The following is a 17859-nucleotide window of genomic DNA, read 5'->3' as shown; positions in this document are numbered from 1 at the left end:
ACCCTGGTTCCATCCCTGGCAATCCCTATGATCTCTGGTAGCCCGTATGGGCCCTCAGAGTGTAATCCCTGAGGGGGAGCCAGGAGTAAGTCCTGAGCGTCACCAGGTGCCAACAACAATAGAATAGAACAGTCTTTATTTCTAGGTTCCCTGGGTTAGCACAGGAATTTTAACCTCAGAGCTTGCACGGCTCTGCCTGGGCTCTCCCCAGACTCGTAGTCCAAGTATTTCTGTGCATTTGTGCGTATGTCAGAGACCACGGGTGCTTCGGAAGAAGTATAGCATAGCTGCCTGGTTTCTGTGTGAAACTGCTGGCTCAGTCCTACGGGTCCTCAGTGCTGATTTTGCAACAAGCACTTTCTAGAACCTGGTGCTAGCCTGGAGGGCCCGTCACACAGTCTCACCTCGTCATCCTGTCAGACGCTGGGAGGCTTAGCTAAAGGAAACACCAGAGCTTCTGAAGGAGAGTTGGGTCTTCAGGTTGCTGAGTCCAGAGCGTGCCTCCCGGCCCTGAGGACACCGAGAAGGAAGGTCCGCCCTGTCTCTTTTGAGCCCCAGGCTAAGTGGCAGATCTCCTGGGTAGCCCGAGAGAGTGAGAGCCTGATGCCTCGGCCTTGTTGAGCCCGCAGCTTCCCTCTGCAGGAAACAGGTGGTACTTGCCCCCCTGGAGCCCCGGGTCAGTGTGGTGAGGTGATGTAAAGAGGACTTTCTCTTTTGGTTTTGTTTTTGGTTTGGGGGTCACACTCAGTGATGCTCAGGGGTTACTCCTGGCTCTACAGTCAGGAATTACTCCTGGTGGTGCTCAGGGCACCATATGGGATGCCTGGGATCGAACCTGGGTCAATCCTGTGCAAATAGGCAAGCACTTTCCCTGCTGTACGATCACTCCAGCCCTGGATTTTCTTCCTTTCTGCCCTCCTGCCCTCCTTCCTTCCTTCCTTCCTTCCTTCCTTCCTTCCTTCCTTCCTTCCTTCCTTCCTTCCTTCCTTCCTTCCTTCCTTCCTTCCTTCCTTCCTTTCTCTCTTCCTTCCTTCCCTCTTTCTTTCTTTCTTTCTTTCTTTCTTTCTTTCTTTCTTTCTTTCTTTCTTTCTTTCTTTCTTTTCTTTCTTTCTTTCTTTCTTTCTTTCTTCTTCTTTCTTTCTTTTTTCTTCCTTTCTTTCTTTTTCTCTCTTTCTTTTTTCTTCCTTCCTTCCTTTCTTCCTTTCTTTCTTTCTTCCTTCCTTTCTTTCTTTCTTTCTTTCTTTTCTTTCTTTCTTTCTTTCTTTCTTTCTTTCTTTCTTTCTTTCTTTCTTTCTTTCTTTCTTTCTTTCTTTCTTTCTTTTTGGGTCACACCCGGTGATGCACAGGGGTCACTCCTGGCTCATGCACTCAGGAATCACCCCTGGCGGTGCTCAGGGGGACCATATGGGATGCTGGGATTCGAACCCGGGTCGGCCGCGTGCAAGGCAAACGCCCCTACCCGCTGTGCTATCACTCCAGCCCCTCTTTCTTTCTTTCTTTCTTTCTTTCTTTCTTTCTTTCTTTCTTTCTTTCTTTCTTTCTTTCTTTCTTTCTTTCTTTCTTTCTTTCTTTCTTTCTTTCTTTCCTTTCTTTCTTTCTTTCTTTCTTTCTTTCCTTTCTTTCTTTCCTCTCTCTCTACTTTCTTTCTTTCTTTCTTTCTTTCTTTCTTTCTTTCTTTCTTTCTTTCTTTCTTTCTTTCTTTCTTTCTTTCTTCTTCTTCCTTCCTCTCTCTCTACTTTCTTTCTTTCTTCTTTCCTTCCTCTCTGTCTACTTTCTTTCTTTCTTTCTTTCTTTCTTTCTTTCTTTCTTTCTTTCTTTCTTTCTTTCTTTCTTTCTTTCTTTCTTTCTTTCTTTCTCTCGGCTCTTTGGCTTTTTGGGTCGCACCCTGCAATGCCCAGGGGTTACTCCTGGGCTCTGCACTCAGGAGTTACTCCTGGCAGTGCTCAAGAACTATATCAGATGCTGGGCATCGAACCCAGGTCAACTGTGTACAAGGCACACGCCCTACCCACTATACTATGACTCTGGCCCCTGGATTTTCTTTTCTTACCTTGATTTGGTCAAAAAAGAACCATTTACTGTTTCCCAGGAATCCCAGGAGCTCTTGTTTTCATTCACCCACTACCATTTCTTTTGTTAACATAAAAGAAATATTAATGTGCCTCTGCGCTCTTTTGAAAGCTACACAAGGAAGCCAGTGGGTTCCATCTTGCTTCCTGCTCCCCCAGGAGCTGACGATTGTTTCTCCGAATGCACGGGGCAGTGATTCCTCCCCACGCAGTGGTGATCGCTGTTTTCTGCTCTTTCCTTCATGCCCTCGGTCAGCACTCCGGTAGTTCTGTTCTCATGTCAATTCAGGCAACACAACAGTGATGTGCAGGGCGTTTGGAGGGGGCTCACTTTGTCTTTGCTCCGTTCTCTTAAGCCCCCCTCCAGCACCCAGAGGTCCACGCTAGAGGCAGCCTCCACAAGGTGGGCTGTTAGCTTTTTGGTACTGTTTGGTTTTATTTATTCATTTTTGGCTTTTTGGGTCACACCCGGCAATGCACAGGGGTTACTCCTGGCTCATGAACTCCAGAATTACTCCTGGCAGTGCTCAGGGGACCATATGGGATGACAGAGATTGAACCTGGGTCGGCTGCGTGCAAGGCAAGGGCCAGCGCCCTGCCTGCTGTGCTATCTCTCCAGCCCCGGTTTTACTTTTATGTCTTTGGGGGAAAGTAGAAGAGATGCAAGGGACTTGCAATATCCCGTCTAGGGGGAACTGGCAGGCAGGTGCTCGAGCATCATGGGGTAAAATCTGGAACGCATTAAGAAATCCGAGTTTTCCATTTCCCTCCCTGCAGCCCCGGCTGTCATCATGGATGTCAGCAGCATCTCAAGTTGGTGAATCTCATTAACATGATGACCCCTCCCTCCCCACCGCCCCAAGGGCAGAGTGAAGATACCAGCCAGGAGCAAAGAGACCTCAGGCCTGGGAGGGTTTTGCCTGTTGGTCTGGGTGTTGGGGTGCAGAGCCTCCCCCTTCTTCCTCCCACCTTTGAGTCAGAAATGGTTTTGTGGAGAGAGACTGCTTGCCTGTCCTTGGAAGTGTGAAGTGTGTGTCTCCCGGGCTGGGATTTGCATGTGAAGACCCTCGGGCCCTGTGGGGCCAGGTGCCATGGGGTGGTGGCGGTGGGGGGGAACTGGCTTTATAGCTCTGCATCCTGCACGGCCCTGCTTACCCATCTGTTCCTCAGCTTCTCCTTCAAGCACATTAGGAGTGATAGTGCCTGCTCCAAGGATGGCTGGGAGTGTCCGATGGGTGAATGCGTGGTGCTAAGCAAGTTGCATGCGTGCCCAGCTCATGTGGAAAACTCTCAGCCCGTAACTGGAAGTTTTAGTGTCTTTGTGTTTGTTTATTTTTGTGTATCAGGAATATCTTGTGTGCCAAAGGGCTCCCAGCTCCGATCAGCTCGTATTATTAACTTTGGTAAATAGAGATGATTCACTCATTTCTACCATTGTTCCTGTCCAGAATGGGAATTAGATTCCAGTTTAAGCCAGTGGGCATTATTTCTGTGTTTGAATGTTTCCCTTCGATCCTGGTTTTCTGAGAAACAAGCTTACTAACTAGCTTACTAACCCAGCCTTGGTTTTCCATCAGGCCCGAGACACATGCACTCACCGAGATCCGCATTTCTTCTTGGAACGTGTGAGCACTTTTTATTTGTTTGTTTGTTTGCTTTTGCTCTTTGGATCATACCCAGTGATGCTCAGGGTTTACTCCTGGCTCTGCAGTCAGGAATTACTCCTGGCGGTGCTCGGGGAACCATATGGGATGCTGGGAATTGAACCCGGGCTTGTCCACTCTTAACTCAGCTTGAGAGGGTGGAACTTCTCACCTCAAGGTTCTCTTTTTCTTTGATTACAAACACAGCCCAAGCTATTCAGGTCAGTTCTCGTACTTCCTGGGTTTAATAATCAGCTTCCCCTGGTTTGTGCGACTTCCTGCGTTCCTGGGGCGGAAATGAGTGTTAGTTTCCATCACAGTGGGAGGCCCTGTAAGCACCCATCCCTGCACCCTGCTCCTGCCTCCTCCTCAGGTTCTGCCATTCTTAGTTCGGAGTCTGAGGCTGCCAGAGAGGACAGCCCCAACTGGGTGACAGGCATAAGTCGGGAGCAACATGACCTGTGCCTGACCTCTGACCCCTCCCCCAACCCTCAGAGCGCTTCCAAACTAAATCATCTTCTACCGATGGACACGCATTTTTTTCTTCTTTTAAGGTTTTATTTTGGTTTGTTTTGCAGGGGTCACACCTGGTGGTGCTCAGGGCTTACTTAACTTCTGGCTCTGCACTCAGGAGTCACTCCTGGCAGGGCTCAGGGGACCTTATAGGATGCTAGGGATCAAACCTGGGTCGGCCGCATGCAAGGCAAATGCCTTACTTGCTGTATTATCTCCCGGGCCCTACGATAACTTTCATTAGTTTCTTGAACTATAGTTGATAAAGCATCAAAAAGCTTATCCCTGCCCTGGTTCTCTCCAAGTTCCTTTCCCCAAGAGAGCATTCTTGTCTACCCTTTCTAAGTTCTAGTAATCGCCTCCCCACATCGAAGTTAAATGTTCACACAGATCTCCTGATGTCGAAACTCCTGATTGAGGGACACGGTCTACTCCATTTTTTTTTTCTGGCTTTTTTTTTTTTTTTTAGCCTGTGTGTGCGGGGGATCACACACCTAGTGATGCACAGGGGTTACTCCTGGCGCAGCACTCAGGAATTACTCCTGGCGGTGCTTGGGGGACCATATGGGATGCTGGGAATCGAACCCGGGTCGGCCAAGTGCAAGGCAAAGTCCCTCCCCGCTATACAATGGCTGCAGTCCAGCTCTACTCCTTTTCTGGGTGTTGGGCAGCGTTGGCGCATGTCCCCCGCCCCTGGGCTTTCCCCTCCTGCCCTTTCCATACGTTCTGTGGTTGCACCGGATGGTGTTTCTGCTGCCCCCGGGGCTCGTTCCATCCCGTGTCCTTGTGCAAGCGCTTAGTTTTCCAGGTGACCATTGAAGTTTGTCCCAGATGACCCCTCAGCCGCCTCTCATCCTTCCAGTCTAACTTTCTCTGCACCCGAATTTCCGCCTCCCATGCCTGGCTGGTTCTCCTCATCCTCGCCCTGGCTTCCTGCTCCTTCTCCTTCCCTGGCCCGGTATGGGTTTTCAGGAGGAAGAGCACACACATGCTCTTCATCATCTGCGATTTCAGATTCTTTCGCTTTTTGGGGGGGTTAGAGGGAAAGGGGGCCATGCCTGATGATCTTCAGGGGCTCCTCCTGAGCATGGGGGTCACTCTAAGCAGTGCTCGGGGAACCATAAAGTGTGGGGATCAAATCCAGGCTCCAGCATGGAAAACACGTGCCCTGACTTTCTCCCCCGCCAGCCCCTGCCACCCTGCACTTTGATCTGATTTTGGACCACACACAGCAGTGCTCACACAGCAGTGCTCAGGGCTTCCTCCTGGCTCTGCACTCAGGGACCACTCCTGGCGGGCCTCAGGAGACCCGGTGCTGGGGACTGAACCAGAGTCGGCGACGCGCAAGGCACTCACACCTCTACACTGAGGAGTCAGTTCTGGTTTTGTCATTGTTCTCACTGTTGCTGTTGTCGCAAGAGCCCCGCCCTGAGCCGTGCTGGGGACCGCTGGGGCCAGGGATGAACCCGAGCCTCACACGGGCGCATGTTCTGCTTCTTGGCCCGCACCCCAGCCCGGAGCTGTTCTGTTTCAAAGCCCAGATCAGAGTTGTGTGTGTGTTTTGTTTTTTTGTCTTTAACTTTAACTTCTCCTCAGGCCCTGGCGCCCAACTGCAGGCCCCGTTTCCCGAGACCCCTCTGGGTGCTGCCTGGGAGGCCTCCTCAGAACAAATTCACAGTTTGTTTGTTTATATCCGATGATAGTATGTGGTTTTCCCCCAGCTCGCGATTCCTCTTGAGCACGTGTTCCCCTTGCGCTCCTCTCACGCCTCAGGAAATGGCTTTCAATAAAAATGATTTCGCTTGACTTGAAAGAAAAAAATACAGAAGCTGTAAAAGATACAAATGGAAGTCTCCTCTCTCAGATCTGCTCTCTGCGCTCCCAGTTTCTCTCCCGCAAAGACAACCGAGAGCGCTCGCTTTTTGTACATACTTCCAAAAATATTTTATGAATCAGTATTTCCTTTCTCTGCACAGATGGCTGTGTTCTCTGCACATGGTTCTTGCACCTTGCTTTTTCTTTGACAATAGCTCTAAGGATTTCTCCCGTGACAGGCCTTGAAAGGCGTCTTGCGTTTCCTTTTTATGAATGCGTTGTTGTGTTACGTTGTCAGAATGACAGAAGTTTAATCACACCTCTGTTAATGAACCTCTCCTTTATTTCCGTTCGTTTTTCTCCTTTGATTTTTTTTTTTTTTAAATAACAAGCTGTGCGCGTGCCCCAGTGATCAAGTGTGCGTGGTGCCGGGGATGGAGGCTGGGACTCTGACACGAGGGGCGTTGCTCTGTCCTAGGCTCCCTGGCCTGCAGCGGCCAGTTAGCACGCAAATGGTTCTCTGCTTGCTCTAGGATGTCCATGCAGGTGCCTCTTGAGAGCAGACTCTCTAGCTTACCACAGAATTTATTAATTTTTATTTTTTCTTTTCCCCACTTACTTAAACACCGTGGTCTACGAAGTTGTTCATGATGGTTTGTTCCAGGCACTCAGTATCCCAACACCAGTCTCACCGCCACTGTCACCTTCCCTCCATCTTGTCTCCATTCCCCCGACCCAAGCCTGCCCCCATGGCGGGCCCACAGTAATTTATTTCATATCACTTCCTACCACTCAATGGCTAATGGAGTGATCAGAAAATATTTCAGTAGAAGAAAATTTATGAAACCTGCTGTATCTCACCGGAGGGGGGCCTGAAGTCCTTGTCTGAGGGTTTACTCAGCCGTCTTGCAAGCTCAGCCTTCTGTGTTCATGGTTTTGTGAGTCAAGATGGGTTGGCTTCTGCGTTACAGGCCATCCAGTCTGTGTGCGCCTAAGGTGGCTGAGGAGGTCTCCGCCGGGAACGGGGTATCTGAGAAGTTTTTGCGGCTAGTTGATCTCTTTCGAGATTGTGAGTCTCTGGAATAGGACCAGCTGTGAAACTCGGGTGTGGCTGCGGGGGCTTCCGGAAGTATGGGGATGTTTGCCACAGGATTTAGATTTTCTTACAGATTCAAGACAGACTCAGGAGGGCTGGAGAGAGAGTACAGCGGGGAGGGCGCTTGACTCGCACCCGGCAGACCCGGGATCCATCCCAAGCATCCCATATGGTCCTGCGAACACTGCCAGGACTCATTTATGAACGCAGAGCCAGGAGTAACCCCTGAGCATTGCTGGGTGTGGCCCCAGCCCCCCTCCGCCCCAAAGAAGGACTAGTTCTAAGGAATAAAAATAGGCAAATTAGGCTCTCCGCCCAGATGAGATCCCGAGCAGCCGCACACGAACGGCTCCTCCGCTCCTAAAAGACCATGATCCCGGAGGCCTCCTAACTACTTTCAGGACCCAGCGACATTTTGCAGAAATGCCTCTAGACTGTGAACTGAGCTACGGCCCCATGCCATCCCCAGAGGGGAAAGGCTTTTCTCTCTCGGTCTTTCCTTTTGGTGGCGGCAGCATGGCGACCGCCATCTAATAGAGCCCACCAACCGGAGGTACGAGCTTGCAATGACACGACTTCTGGCAGAAATTTCTCTGGACTTAATTACTAAAATACCAGAAATCCAAAACTGCGTGGCCGCAGTACCTCATATACTCTTCATTCTCAGCAATGGAAAGCAAATTATCAAATGATGCCTTTTCAGCAGGTCTGATTGTTGGGGGAAAATTCCAAATAATAATAGTGAGTTTTCTGTTGAAATATTGAATGTAATCAAAGTAAAGAGAAGGTAAAGTGAAAAATTATCAGCCACACAGGCGGGGGGTGGGAGTGGGATGGGAGGTATACTGGGGTTCTTGGTGGTGGAATATGTGCACTGGTGAATGGATGGGTATTTAATCATTGTATGACTGAGACTTAAGCCTGAAAGCTTTGTAACTTTTCACATGGTGATTCAATAAAAATTTTTTTAAAATAGGCAAATTATATTCCTATTCAAGTTAATAGTTTTCTGTTTCTTTCTGCCCTCATAATAGTGGAGCAATCATAACAGATTTGGTTACAAAGGAAAATGGGTACTTTGCTCTTGGGAATGTATTTTTCTTCATATATAAGATGTTCTGCCCGTTGAACTGTCTTCAATCTTTACAATTTATTTTTGGTCGGTATTGTTTTTTGCATCACACCCATGTGGTGCTTGAGTTATTCCTGGCTCTGTGCTCAGGGTCACTCCTGGCAGTGCTCAGGGGACCATATGGGGTGCCAGGAATCAAACCCACATTGGCTGCCTGCAAGACAAATGCCCTACCCTGTGTACTATCATTCCTGACCGTACTTTTTTTTTATAAAGTTGTTCACGATGATTTATTACATTCAATATTCCAACACGAATCCCACTACCATTACACATTCCCACCACTATTATTTCTAATTTTCCCATCCACCACCCAAACCTACTACAATAGCAAGCCCATACTTCTTGCTATGAATAATTCACTAAAAATAATAAAAAATTATTTCCTTAGAAGGAAGTGTGTGAAGATTGCTTCTTCTCACCCTGGAGCCAGGAAGCCCTTGTCTAGGAGATTACTAACATGTTACAGGTTAAGCCTTGTGTCTTAATATTTTCTTAGTTGAGGTTGGTTGCCTTCTACTTTACATGCCATCCAATATGATCCTGGTGTATCAGTAGTGTAGAGTATGAGATGTCATGCTCCAGAAATTCTAAAATTTTGAATGGGGTGATACAGCTGAGTTAAATTTTTTTTTGGGGTTTTTTTTTTGGGTCACACCCGGCGATGCACAGGGGTTACTCCTGGCTCTTTCACTCAGGAATTACCCCTGGCGGTGCTCAGGGGACCATATGGGATGCTGGGATTAGAACCTGGGTCGGACGCGTGCAAGGCAAACACCCTACCCGCTGTTCTATCGCTCCAGCCCCAGAGTTAAATTTTTAACTGGATGGTGACTTTGGTGTCTGGAGGCATCTCTGCAGCTTGTTGATCTCATTCAAGATTTATTTTTGAATATCTGGGTTGTGGCTGGTTAATGAGCTTATATAGTGCCAAAGGCAGTTCATGGGTATGACTGCCAGGCACCCAGAAGAACAGGGAGATGGGGGGAGGTAGCCCATCCCCGATTTTGTGAGAGCCTGGAGATTTCGGTCACAAATCCCACATACCTGAGTTTTTCAACAGGTAAACATTCCTGGATGAGGCTTATCCCAAGCCTGTGGAGATTGGCCGTGAGCATGGCAGCAATTAGAGTGTGGAGTTTCTCAGCTGCTGGAGCTCTGTTTGGGTGGGTTGCAGACTCACCTGCCCCACTTCAGGGTGTCCCGGATATGAGACTTAGCCTGGTGTGGGGTCTGGAGGCATCTCTGCAGCTTGTTGATCTCTTTTGAGACTTATTTATGAGTCTCTGGATCATGGATGGTTGTTGAGCTTACATGGCATCAGAGGAAGTTCATGAGCATAACTGCCAGGAGCCCAGAAGAACAGGGGGATGGAGTGGGAGGTAACCCATCCCCAATTCCGCGATCATGACCCTACTTTTTCTTTTTTTTGGGGGGGGAGCCACACCCAACAGTGGCCAGGGTTTACTCCTCACTCTGTGCTCAGGCATCACTCCTTGTGGTGCACGGGACATCTTATGTGATGCTGGGGATTAAGACTGGGTCAGTCTCTTGTTAAGGCAAGAGCCTTACCCATTTCCCTAGCACACCTGCTTCACACACCTACTTTTTCACCAGAAATTCACAATTCAGAAATCTGGTAGATGTGTTTCCTTTTAGAAATATAGTTGCAGGGCCAGAAAGAGAGCTCAGTGATCTGTGCACAGTCTTACATGTGGAAAGTCCAGATTCAGTTCCTACATCAGGGGCCTAGAGCACTACTAGGCATACCTCCCCCCAGCTCTGATCCCCTGAGCTCCACAGGGTAGAGCCCGACGACAACAACAACAAAAATAAGAAACATAGCTGTGACTTCATTGTGTAAACCAGTGGGGGAGTGGGATTTGCTATATGGGACTGTTCGCTCTATCGAGCTATTGCTAAACATCTATTGCTGAAGTCCCTCTTACTTTGGTCAATGCTTAGTTTCTCTCGTTAATCTGTCTCAGGGAATAGTTGTTTCCCAGTAGTTTCTTACTAGCACATCCGGCCACATTTCCCAACCAGGTGGGCGCTTGACCTCGGGGCAAAGGCGGGCATGTGGTCCTCTTGGCATCAAACCTGCCTCCTGCCAACCGTGACTGCCTTGCCCCAGGAGCATCCATCGCCACTGCCAGTTTGTGTGCCGTGGGGAGCAAAAAACCTCGATCTCCCCCGTGTGAGTGCACAGCCCAGCTGCCCAGTGAGGACCCCTCGCCCAGAGCCCCGCAGCGACCCAGGACTGGGCTGTGGATCTCGCTTCTGGATCTCACCCTGGACCACCTGAGAGAGAAGCTCTCACACTCCGCATTGTTTACCTGGAGCTGTAGGGGTCACGGGAGGGAGAAAACCCACCCCGAAGGGTGCCAGCACAGAGGAGGGGCGAGTCGTAGGCGGGACTGACCGCGGTCACTGAGCCTCTGGACCCGGCTGAACTGCGGCCACTAGACCCTCCAGACTCGCCAGCACCCCCAGGCCCCTGCTTCAGAGTCGGCGCTTCCCTCTTGCTTGGGCGGGGAGGAGCACTGGGTGGGGAGGAGCACCTGGCAGGGAGGAGCACTGGGCGGGAGAGTTTAGGCCGTGTGACAGTGCGGGCGCCCAGGGTGGCACAGGGCTGCCCGTGCCCTCTCGGCCTCCCGGGGCCCCCAGAGTGGGCAGCCTCTGGCTCACAGCCAGCTGCACGTGCCCCTTGACGGAAAGTGCGGGATGAGCACCCCAGGGGGCACCGCAGCTGGGCATAAGTTCCAGGCTGACCCTGGCGAGCCGTGCGTGGGCATCACAGCCCCCCCACCCCCCGCCACACTCCAATCGGAGTGTGTGCGAGCACCATGCGGAGGAGTCCAAGCCCTTGGTGAGCTCCGGGCGCCCCCCAGCCAGGGCTGCAGCTAGTGGCCACCGGCTACAGTCCCAGCTCAGGGGAAGGAAGTGGGAGGGGGGGCATGGCAGACAATGGAAGCTCAGAGGTGTGAGGCTGTTTTTGTTATTTGAAAAGCCCTCTGACCTTTGACAAGGGAGGAAGCCTGGCCGTGACCTTCACCTTGCCCCCCCCCACACTGGAGAATTCCTTTCTCATTTGAAAGGGGGTAGTTTTGGGGCCAACAGTGGCTTCAGGGAAATGTGACGCATAGGGTCCCCTTGGCAGTGAGGACCAAGTGATTAAGTGATTGTGAGAGACGCCGGCTCTGGTCACCGGAAGGCGGCCGCACGGGTTCGAGAGGTGGCGTCGCAGATAAGCTCCCCAGGAGGGAGAAGTGAACCCAGACTGGCCAGCGTGTGCGCTGTGAGCTCGGCAAGGCACGGTTATCTGAAAAACACAGTTTCCGAAGCACTTTATGTAACAAGACAGAGTAAGGCAACTCTGCAGAGTCAGAGTGAACTTCTGGAGAGATACCCGCCCCCCCGACCCCCCCCAAAGACTTGCATTCCAACCCAGAAGTGGATTCGGATCCAAACAGCACCGGCTTACTGCTGATCCCCCAGCATGCTGCTCAGGAACTTTCCAGAAAAAGTTCAGACGGAGCCTCACTGTATAGAGTGCTTGGTTGTTGGAGGCACGATTGTCTCTGCTGCGTGGCTCTATCCCGGGGAGCTGCGGGGTGCACCGCCACTGTAAAACTAACCTGCCTCCGTTTCCCTGCTCTGGTAACAACCTGCAAGAATACCCACGGCATCTTATTTATTATTTTTTTTGGAGGAAGGCTGTGCTCACATTGACTCCTGCCTGGGTCTCACCACTCCTGGTGTGCCAGGGACCATATGGTGTGCCGGGGACCGAACCCAGGTTGACCATGTACATGGCCAGCGCTTAACCCACTGTGCTGTCACTCCGGCCCACACCTCCATCTGGAGAATCACTTGGTGACTCGTGCCTGGTAGCTGCTCCTGCCATAGAGCCCCACGTGCTGCTCGCCGAGTTTGCGGCTCTGGGTTTGAGCCCTGGTAACTGGGGAGAAAAACAAGTGAATGAAAACTAGATTTCAGTTACCAAAAACTTGTGAACAAAACCCATACAAGTACAAATCGGAAGTCCAGAGCAGGCCGATCTATAACAGAAAGTCGGTCCAGCGGTTACCTTGGACTGCGGGAGTTTGGAGGGGTGTGGTTGGGGGTGCCTGCTTGTGGGTTTGGGGTGATGGGGACATCCCAGTTAAGAGCAGCCCTTTCTAGAAGATTCCCTCCGTCCGTCCCGGCACAGCCTTGCAGCCTGCGCAGGAATGACCCTTTCCTTGCTTTCACCCCAGGCCTTGCCCTGCTCTCCGACGCGCACCCTGAGACCGTCCTGCCCCGCCTGCTGGCTCAGTACGACCACGGCCTGGACAAGCACACGCCCGAGACCAGAATGAAAGTCGGGGAGGTGCTCATGCGGACTGTCAGGGCGTTGGGTGAGTCTCCGGCGGGAATGACGGGGGAGGGGGAACACTGTGGCTTGGCCGCCTGCGTCTGTGCACCTTGAGGCTGCAGTTGGGGGGCTGGGGCAGACACCCCCTCTGAAAGCAGCCACAGCTTTTCACGGGGGCTGGGAGCTGGGCTGGGCAGTCCCTGCTGGCTGAGCACAGAAAGAAGAGGAGCCCTAGCCGGGGCTGGAAGGGCACAAGCATGGGTCTGCAGGGCCAGGGTGTCTGCAGCGACGCTCTCTCCCGGTTTGCCCAGCCTTCAGGGAGGCTCTGTCAGGCCCACTCTATAGAAGAGGAAACGGGTGGTTTGCTCCTGACTCCCATGGCTGGTAGAAACTATTAAGACTGAAAACCTCCCCAAACTCGAAGGAAGCCGCTGTAAAGACGGGCTGAGCATCCCTGGGGAGAGCCCCTCCCTGGGCTGAGTCCAGTTGTTTGCTCACTCGCTGTGCGGGTGCAGGGATGTTTCTTTCGCCTTGTGTGTCCTGCGTCCTCCTGTATGAAGTGGGGCTGTTCACTGCATTCACCTCAGTGGGCGGTGTAAGAGGGAGCTGAGGTATTGCGGTGCCAGAGGGCTCCATCAAATTTTGCTCTTGCTAATGAAAAACGTGCTCTTTGAAAAGATGGTTGGTTGGTCGCTCCAGCAACAGTCTTCAGTGCTGCTCGTGGGTCTGTAGCCCTGTGCTCTGGCACTCGAGGCTTGCTCCCGGAGGCCTCCGGGGACCGTGCAGTACCAGGGACCAAACCCAGGCCCCCTCCCTGCTTGCAAAGCTTGTGCTCCAGAACTCTGACTTCTCTCTGCAGCCCAGGGAAGTTTGTGCTTTTAAGGAAAGAAATGTTTTATTATTTACTGTTTAGTGACTGCCCACATGAGGCTGGCACAGGGGACCCTGCCAAGCCAGGACGAAGAAAACTTTTGTTTACTCTAAGGAAAGGGTTAAGTTACGCTCAACCAGGGAATTTCTTCATAAATCCTTAAGGAAGTTTTGATGTTTTTATTTGGGGCTGTGTAAGAGAATGGAGAAGAGTGGTTTCTGTAGCCTGCGTTCTGTGAACTTCACCACTGAGGGCCATGGCGAACACAGCTTGAAGTTTTAAAATCAGGCTAACCAGGGGGCCGGAGTACAGCAGGTAGGGTATTTTCCTTGCTTGCAGCAGACCCACGTTTGATTCCTGGCGCCCGCTCTGGTCCTCTGAGCACCGACACAAGTGATTCCTGAGTACAGAGCTAGGAGTAAGCCCTGATCACCACCAGGGATAGCCCCAAAACAAACAAAATCAGGCTAACCACTCATTCAGGTGTGGGCTGGTGGCTTCCGTCATCACCGAACTAATCCCCTGCCATGTGGACTCATGAGAATTAAGTTGTTTGGAGACTGTGTTCTGTGTTCTCACTCTGAGAGGGATACATTTATCATATATAATATATGTGATGCGTAATAAGTCTGTCTCAGACTGTCTGTAATTAATGTTTTGCTTTGACAACAGTGTCGCGTTAAACTGGACTCTTTCCTCCCTTCAGCCAAATAAGCACCTCAGGTGTGCATACCTTTTCCTCAATATTCAGTCAGACACTAACTCACATGTCACCAGGGTAGAGAGAAAAGGGATCGCCACTTCAGTTTGATCAGCTTGTCTGTGAACCCCAGTAAAACTTGCGATAGTAGGCTGAAAAGTAAAATGAGCAATTTAGAGGGAGCCATGCCTGCTGGTGTTTGACCAGGGGTGGGGATGGGGTCACTACCAGTTCCATGTGGTTGAATTCAATTCCCAAGCACCATCAGGAGTGATCCCGGAGCACTGCTGTGGCCCCCAACCCAAAAAATAAGATTATTAAAAAATAAATATATTGAGGGGTCGGAGAGATAGCACAGTGAGTAAGGTGTTCGCCTTGCATGCAGCTGACCTGGGTTCTATCCCTGGCATCCCATATGGTCCCCAAGCACACCAGGAGTTATTGCTGAGTACAGAGCCAGGAGTAAACCCTGAGCACTGCTGATGTAGCCCCTCAAACAAGAGCAAAACAACAAAAACAAAAATAAAGATACTGGGCCCGGAGAGAGATATAGATGAGTGCCTGATAAAGGTAAGGCATTTGTCTTGAGTGGCCGTCCCTGGTTCAGTCGGTCCCTGGCAACAAGTAGGGCCCCCGAGCACTGCCAGGAGTGACCCCTGACTACAGACGAGTGTGACCCAGAAACAAAAGTAAAGATATTTCATCACTGGCAATTACTTTATAAATATTTTCTTCAGGCTTTTAACTTTAATTTTTTTTTTTTTTTACAAATTGAGTTATATGTCTTTTACCTGTAGTTTTTCTCTTGTGTAGAAAAACTTTCTTAAACAAAGATGAAGTAAGGTCTCTATGTTTTATAGTCTCCAGTCTTAAAAGTAGAAATGATTTATGAAACGGTTTAGGTAGAGTTTTTTTTATTTAAGTCCCTATTTAATTTTATATTGTACTTTTAGAAATTTCATCTGAACACGTTGCCAAATTATCAATGAGTCCAAATGGTTCTCCATCTGTTCCCTCCACTGTGGCCCAGCGTCGATGCGACAGTAACCTGTGGACTGTTAATGTATCGCCACATTTCTTTCGAACGTCTTAAATTTTTTACTTTCAATTGCTCAGCCCAAGGCCTTGAGTTGGTAGCTGGGATGTACCAACCCAGATGTACCAACCCAGATGTACCAACCCTCTGGGTTGAGGGGGTGTCTGTGCATGGCTCCTCTTGTCTATTTTAACCAGTTTTGTGAGTGGAAATTTTCCTGGGCGTCTCTCCTGATAGCTGCGGAAATTGACAAATTGGTGTGTCATTTATCACTGCGGCTTCTCTCCCAGGCAGCAAAGGGGGTAGGAGACATCTGGGGGTGGTGAGAGGTGCCTTCATAGATGGCCCGGGGACTCCTGCCCCGATGTCCACCATGCTCTGTGCAGCCTCTGCGTCTGTCCCAATGAGCTGGACCAACACCCGCAGTTCTCTGTTCCACTAAACCAGTGCGATGCTTTTTTGTTGTTGGTTTTGGTTTTGGCTCGGGGCCAACACTTACCTCTTGGTAAGTTCTCAGGGCTTACTTCTGGCTCTGCACTTAGGAATCAGTCCTGGTGGGCTCAGGGGACCATATGGGATGCCGGAGCTTGAACCCAGGTCGGCCATGTGCAAAGCAAGCGCCCTACCCATTGTACTGCTGCTCCGGCCCCTAAACCAGTGCTCATCTGATGACCGCGGAGGGGACTGCGCTCCAGGGATACTGGAGACGTTTTCAGCCATCACATCTCAGGGTCGGGAAGGATGTAACTGTCATCCAGTAGGCAGGGACCAGGGATGCAGTTCCACATCCACAGCAAGGGATTCTCAGGCCCTGAGCATCCGCAGCCACTGTGGAGATTCGGTTCCAGAGCTGGCTCGGGCCCCAGCTGCTTTGTGACATCCCTTAGATGTGCTCTTTTAAATCCAGGGCTGCCACATCCCGGCGGCGGGTCCTGCAGGCGGCTCACAGCCAGAGCCACGCCCTCAAGGCTCCGTGTGTGATGGCGTGCCCAGGCCTTGGGCGCCCCTCAGCCCTTGGCGTCTCCTGGGGACCCTGGCTGAATCCCACCTATCTCACATCTCAGTCCATTTCAGGTCATCAGTTAGAAGACGTCAGTCATTCCTTTCTGCGATCCGTGTACCAATCCTCCGGGTTGAGGGAGCGTCTGCACATGGCTCCTCTTGTCTATTTTAACCAGTTTTGAGAGTGGAAATTTTCCTGGGCATCTTTCCTGATATCTTCGGAAAAACGAGCATCTTCTCAGCACCTGGGCCACCTCTGACGTGATGTTTGTGCTGCCTTGCCCTCTTCTGTTTCTCTTAGACCTGTATGGACTGTGATGTGATCTGCAGACAGAGGTCTCGCTTTTTCCCCCCTCGCCCTCCTCCTCCTCCTCCAACAAACATCTCTCTTAAAATTATTTCCTGTACTTGGAGCCAAGCTGTGCCCTTGACTAATATTTATTCTTTTTACTTGTACACAGCTCTCATTTGAATCACTCATTTGAATGCCACTCATGGGATTCCAGAATCTTTCACGGGGGATAAACAGGCTTAAACATCTTCTGAATCCAAATTCCACTTCCTGCTGTTATCACATTCAAACTCATAGCAGTCCCTGGGCTATTTGGTAGTCCTTCCAGAGGCAAGGGGTTTTATTTGTTTATTTTGGGGTCACACCAGATATTCAGGGGTTACTCCTGGCTCTGCACTTAGGAACTACTCCTGGGATGCTCAGGGGACCGTTTGGGGTGCAGAGCACTGGACCAGGTTGGCTGTGTGTGAGGCAAATGCCCTCCCCGCTGGACTGTCACTCTCACCCCTGGTTCTAGTTTCTTTTTTTTTTTTTTTTTGCTTTTTGGGTCACACCTGGTGGTGCACAAGGGTTACTCCTGGCTCTGCACTCAGGAATCGCCCCTGGCGGTGCTCAGGGGACCATATGGGATGCTGGGAATCGAACCCAGTTCGGCCGCGTGCAAGGCAAACACCCTACCCGCTGTGCTATCGCTCCGGCCCCTGGTTCTAGTTTCTTTTTCCCTTCTCAGGATTGTCACTTATATTGCAAGTAGACTTACTGTTCTGTGGGTTTTTTCTTTTTTAGTTTGGGGAATCAAATCCAGGGTCTCATCCATGCAAATCAGGAGCCTGACCAACATTTAAAAAAACTTTAACATTTGCCCACATCCAAAAGAACAAAAGCAACTGGTGTTGACGTGTATGTGGGGAGAAAGGGACTCTCCTTCACTGCTGGTGGGAATGCTGACTGATTCAGCCGTTTTGGAAAACAGTATGGACGATTCTCAAAAGATGAGAAATTGAGCTCCCATTTGACCCAGCAATACCACTTCTGGGAATATATCCCGGAAATGCAAAAAAGTATAGTAGAAATGACATCTGCACTTGTGTGTTCATTGCAGCACTGTTTACAATAGACAGAATCTAGAAAAAACCCCAGTGCCCAAGAACAGATGACTGGCTAAAGAAACTCTGGTACATCTACACAATGGAATACTACATAGCTGTTAGAAAAGATGAAGTCGGGGCTGGAGCGATAGCACCGAGGGTAGGGCGTTTGCCTTGCACGTGGCCGACCCAGGTTCGATTCCCAGCATCCCATATGGTCCCCTGAGAACGGCCAGGATTAATTC

The 17859-nt window shown here is 50.5% G+C and overlaps 1 protein-coding gene across 1 annotated transcript in view; it reads left to right on the top strand.

The window, feature by feature from the left end:
• TANGO6 (transport and golgi organization 6 homolog) overlaps positions 1–17859 on the top strand; it is a 156985-nt gene that overhangs the window by 63228 nt on the left and 75898 nt on the right. The window contains exon 15 of the mRNA XM_055145697.1: positions 12528–12668. Coding sequence (XP_055001672.1) covers positions 12528–12668 — 141 coding nt within the window. The remainder of the gene's footprint in view (positions 1–12527; positions 12669–17859) is intronic.

The sequence above is a fragment of the Sorex araneus genome, chromosome 8 (assembly GCF_027595985.1).
Source record: "Sorex araneus isolate mSorAra2 chromosome 8, mSorAra2.pri, whole genome shotgun sequence".
Taxonomy (NCBI): Eukaryota; Metazoa; Chordata; class Mammalia; order Eulipotyphla; family Soricidae; genus Sorex; species Sorex araneus.
This window is presented reverse-complemented; position numbering and strand designations above follow the sequence as displayed.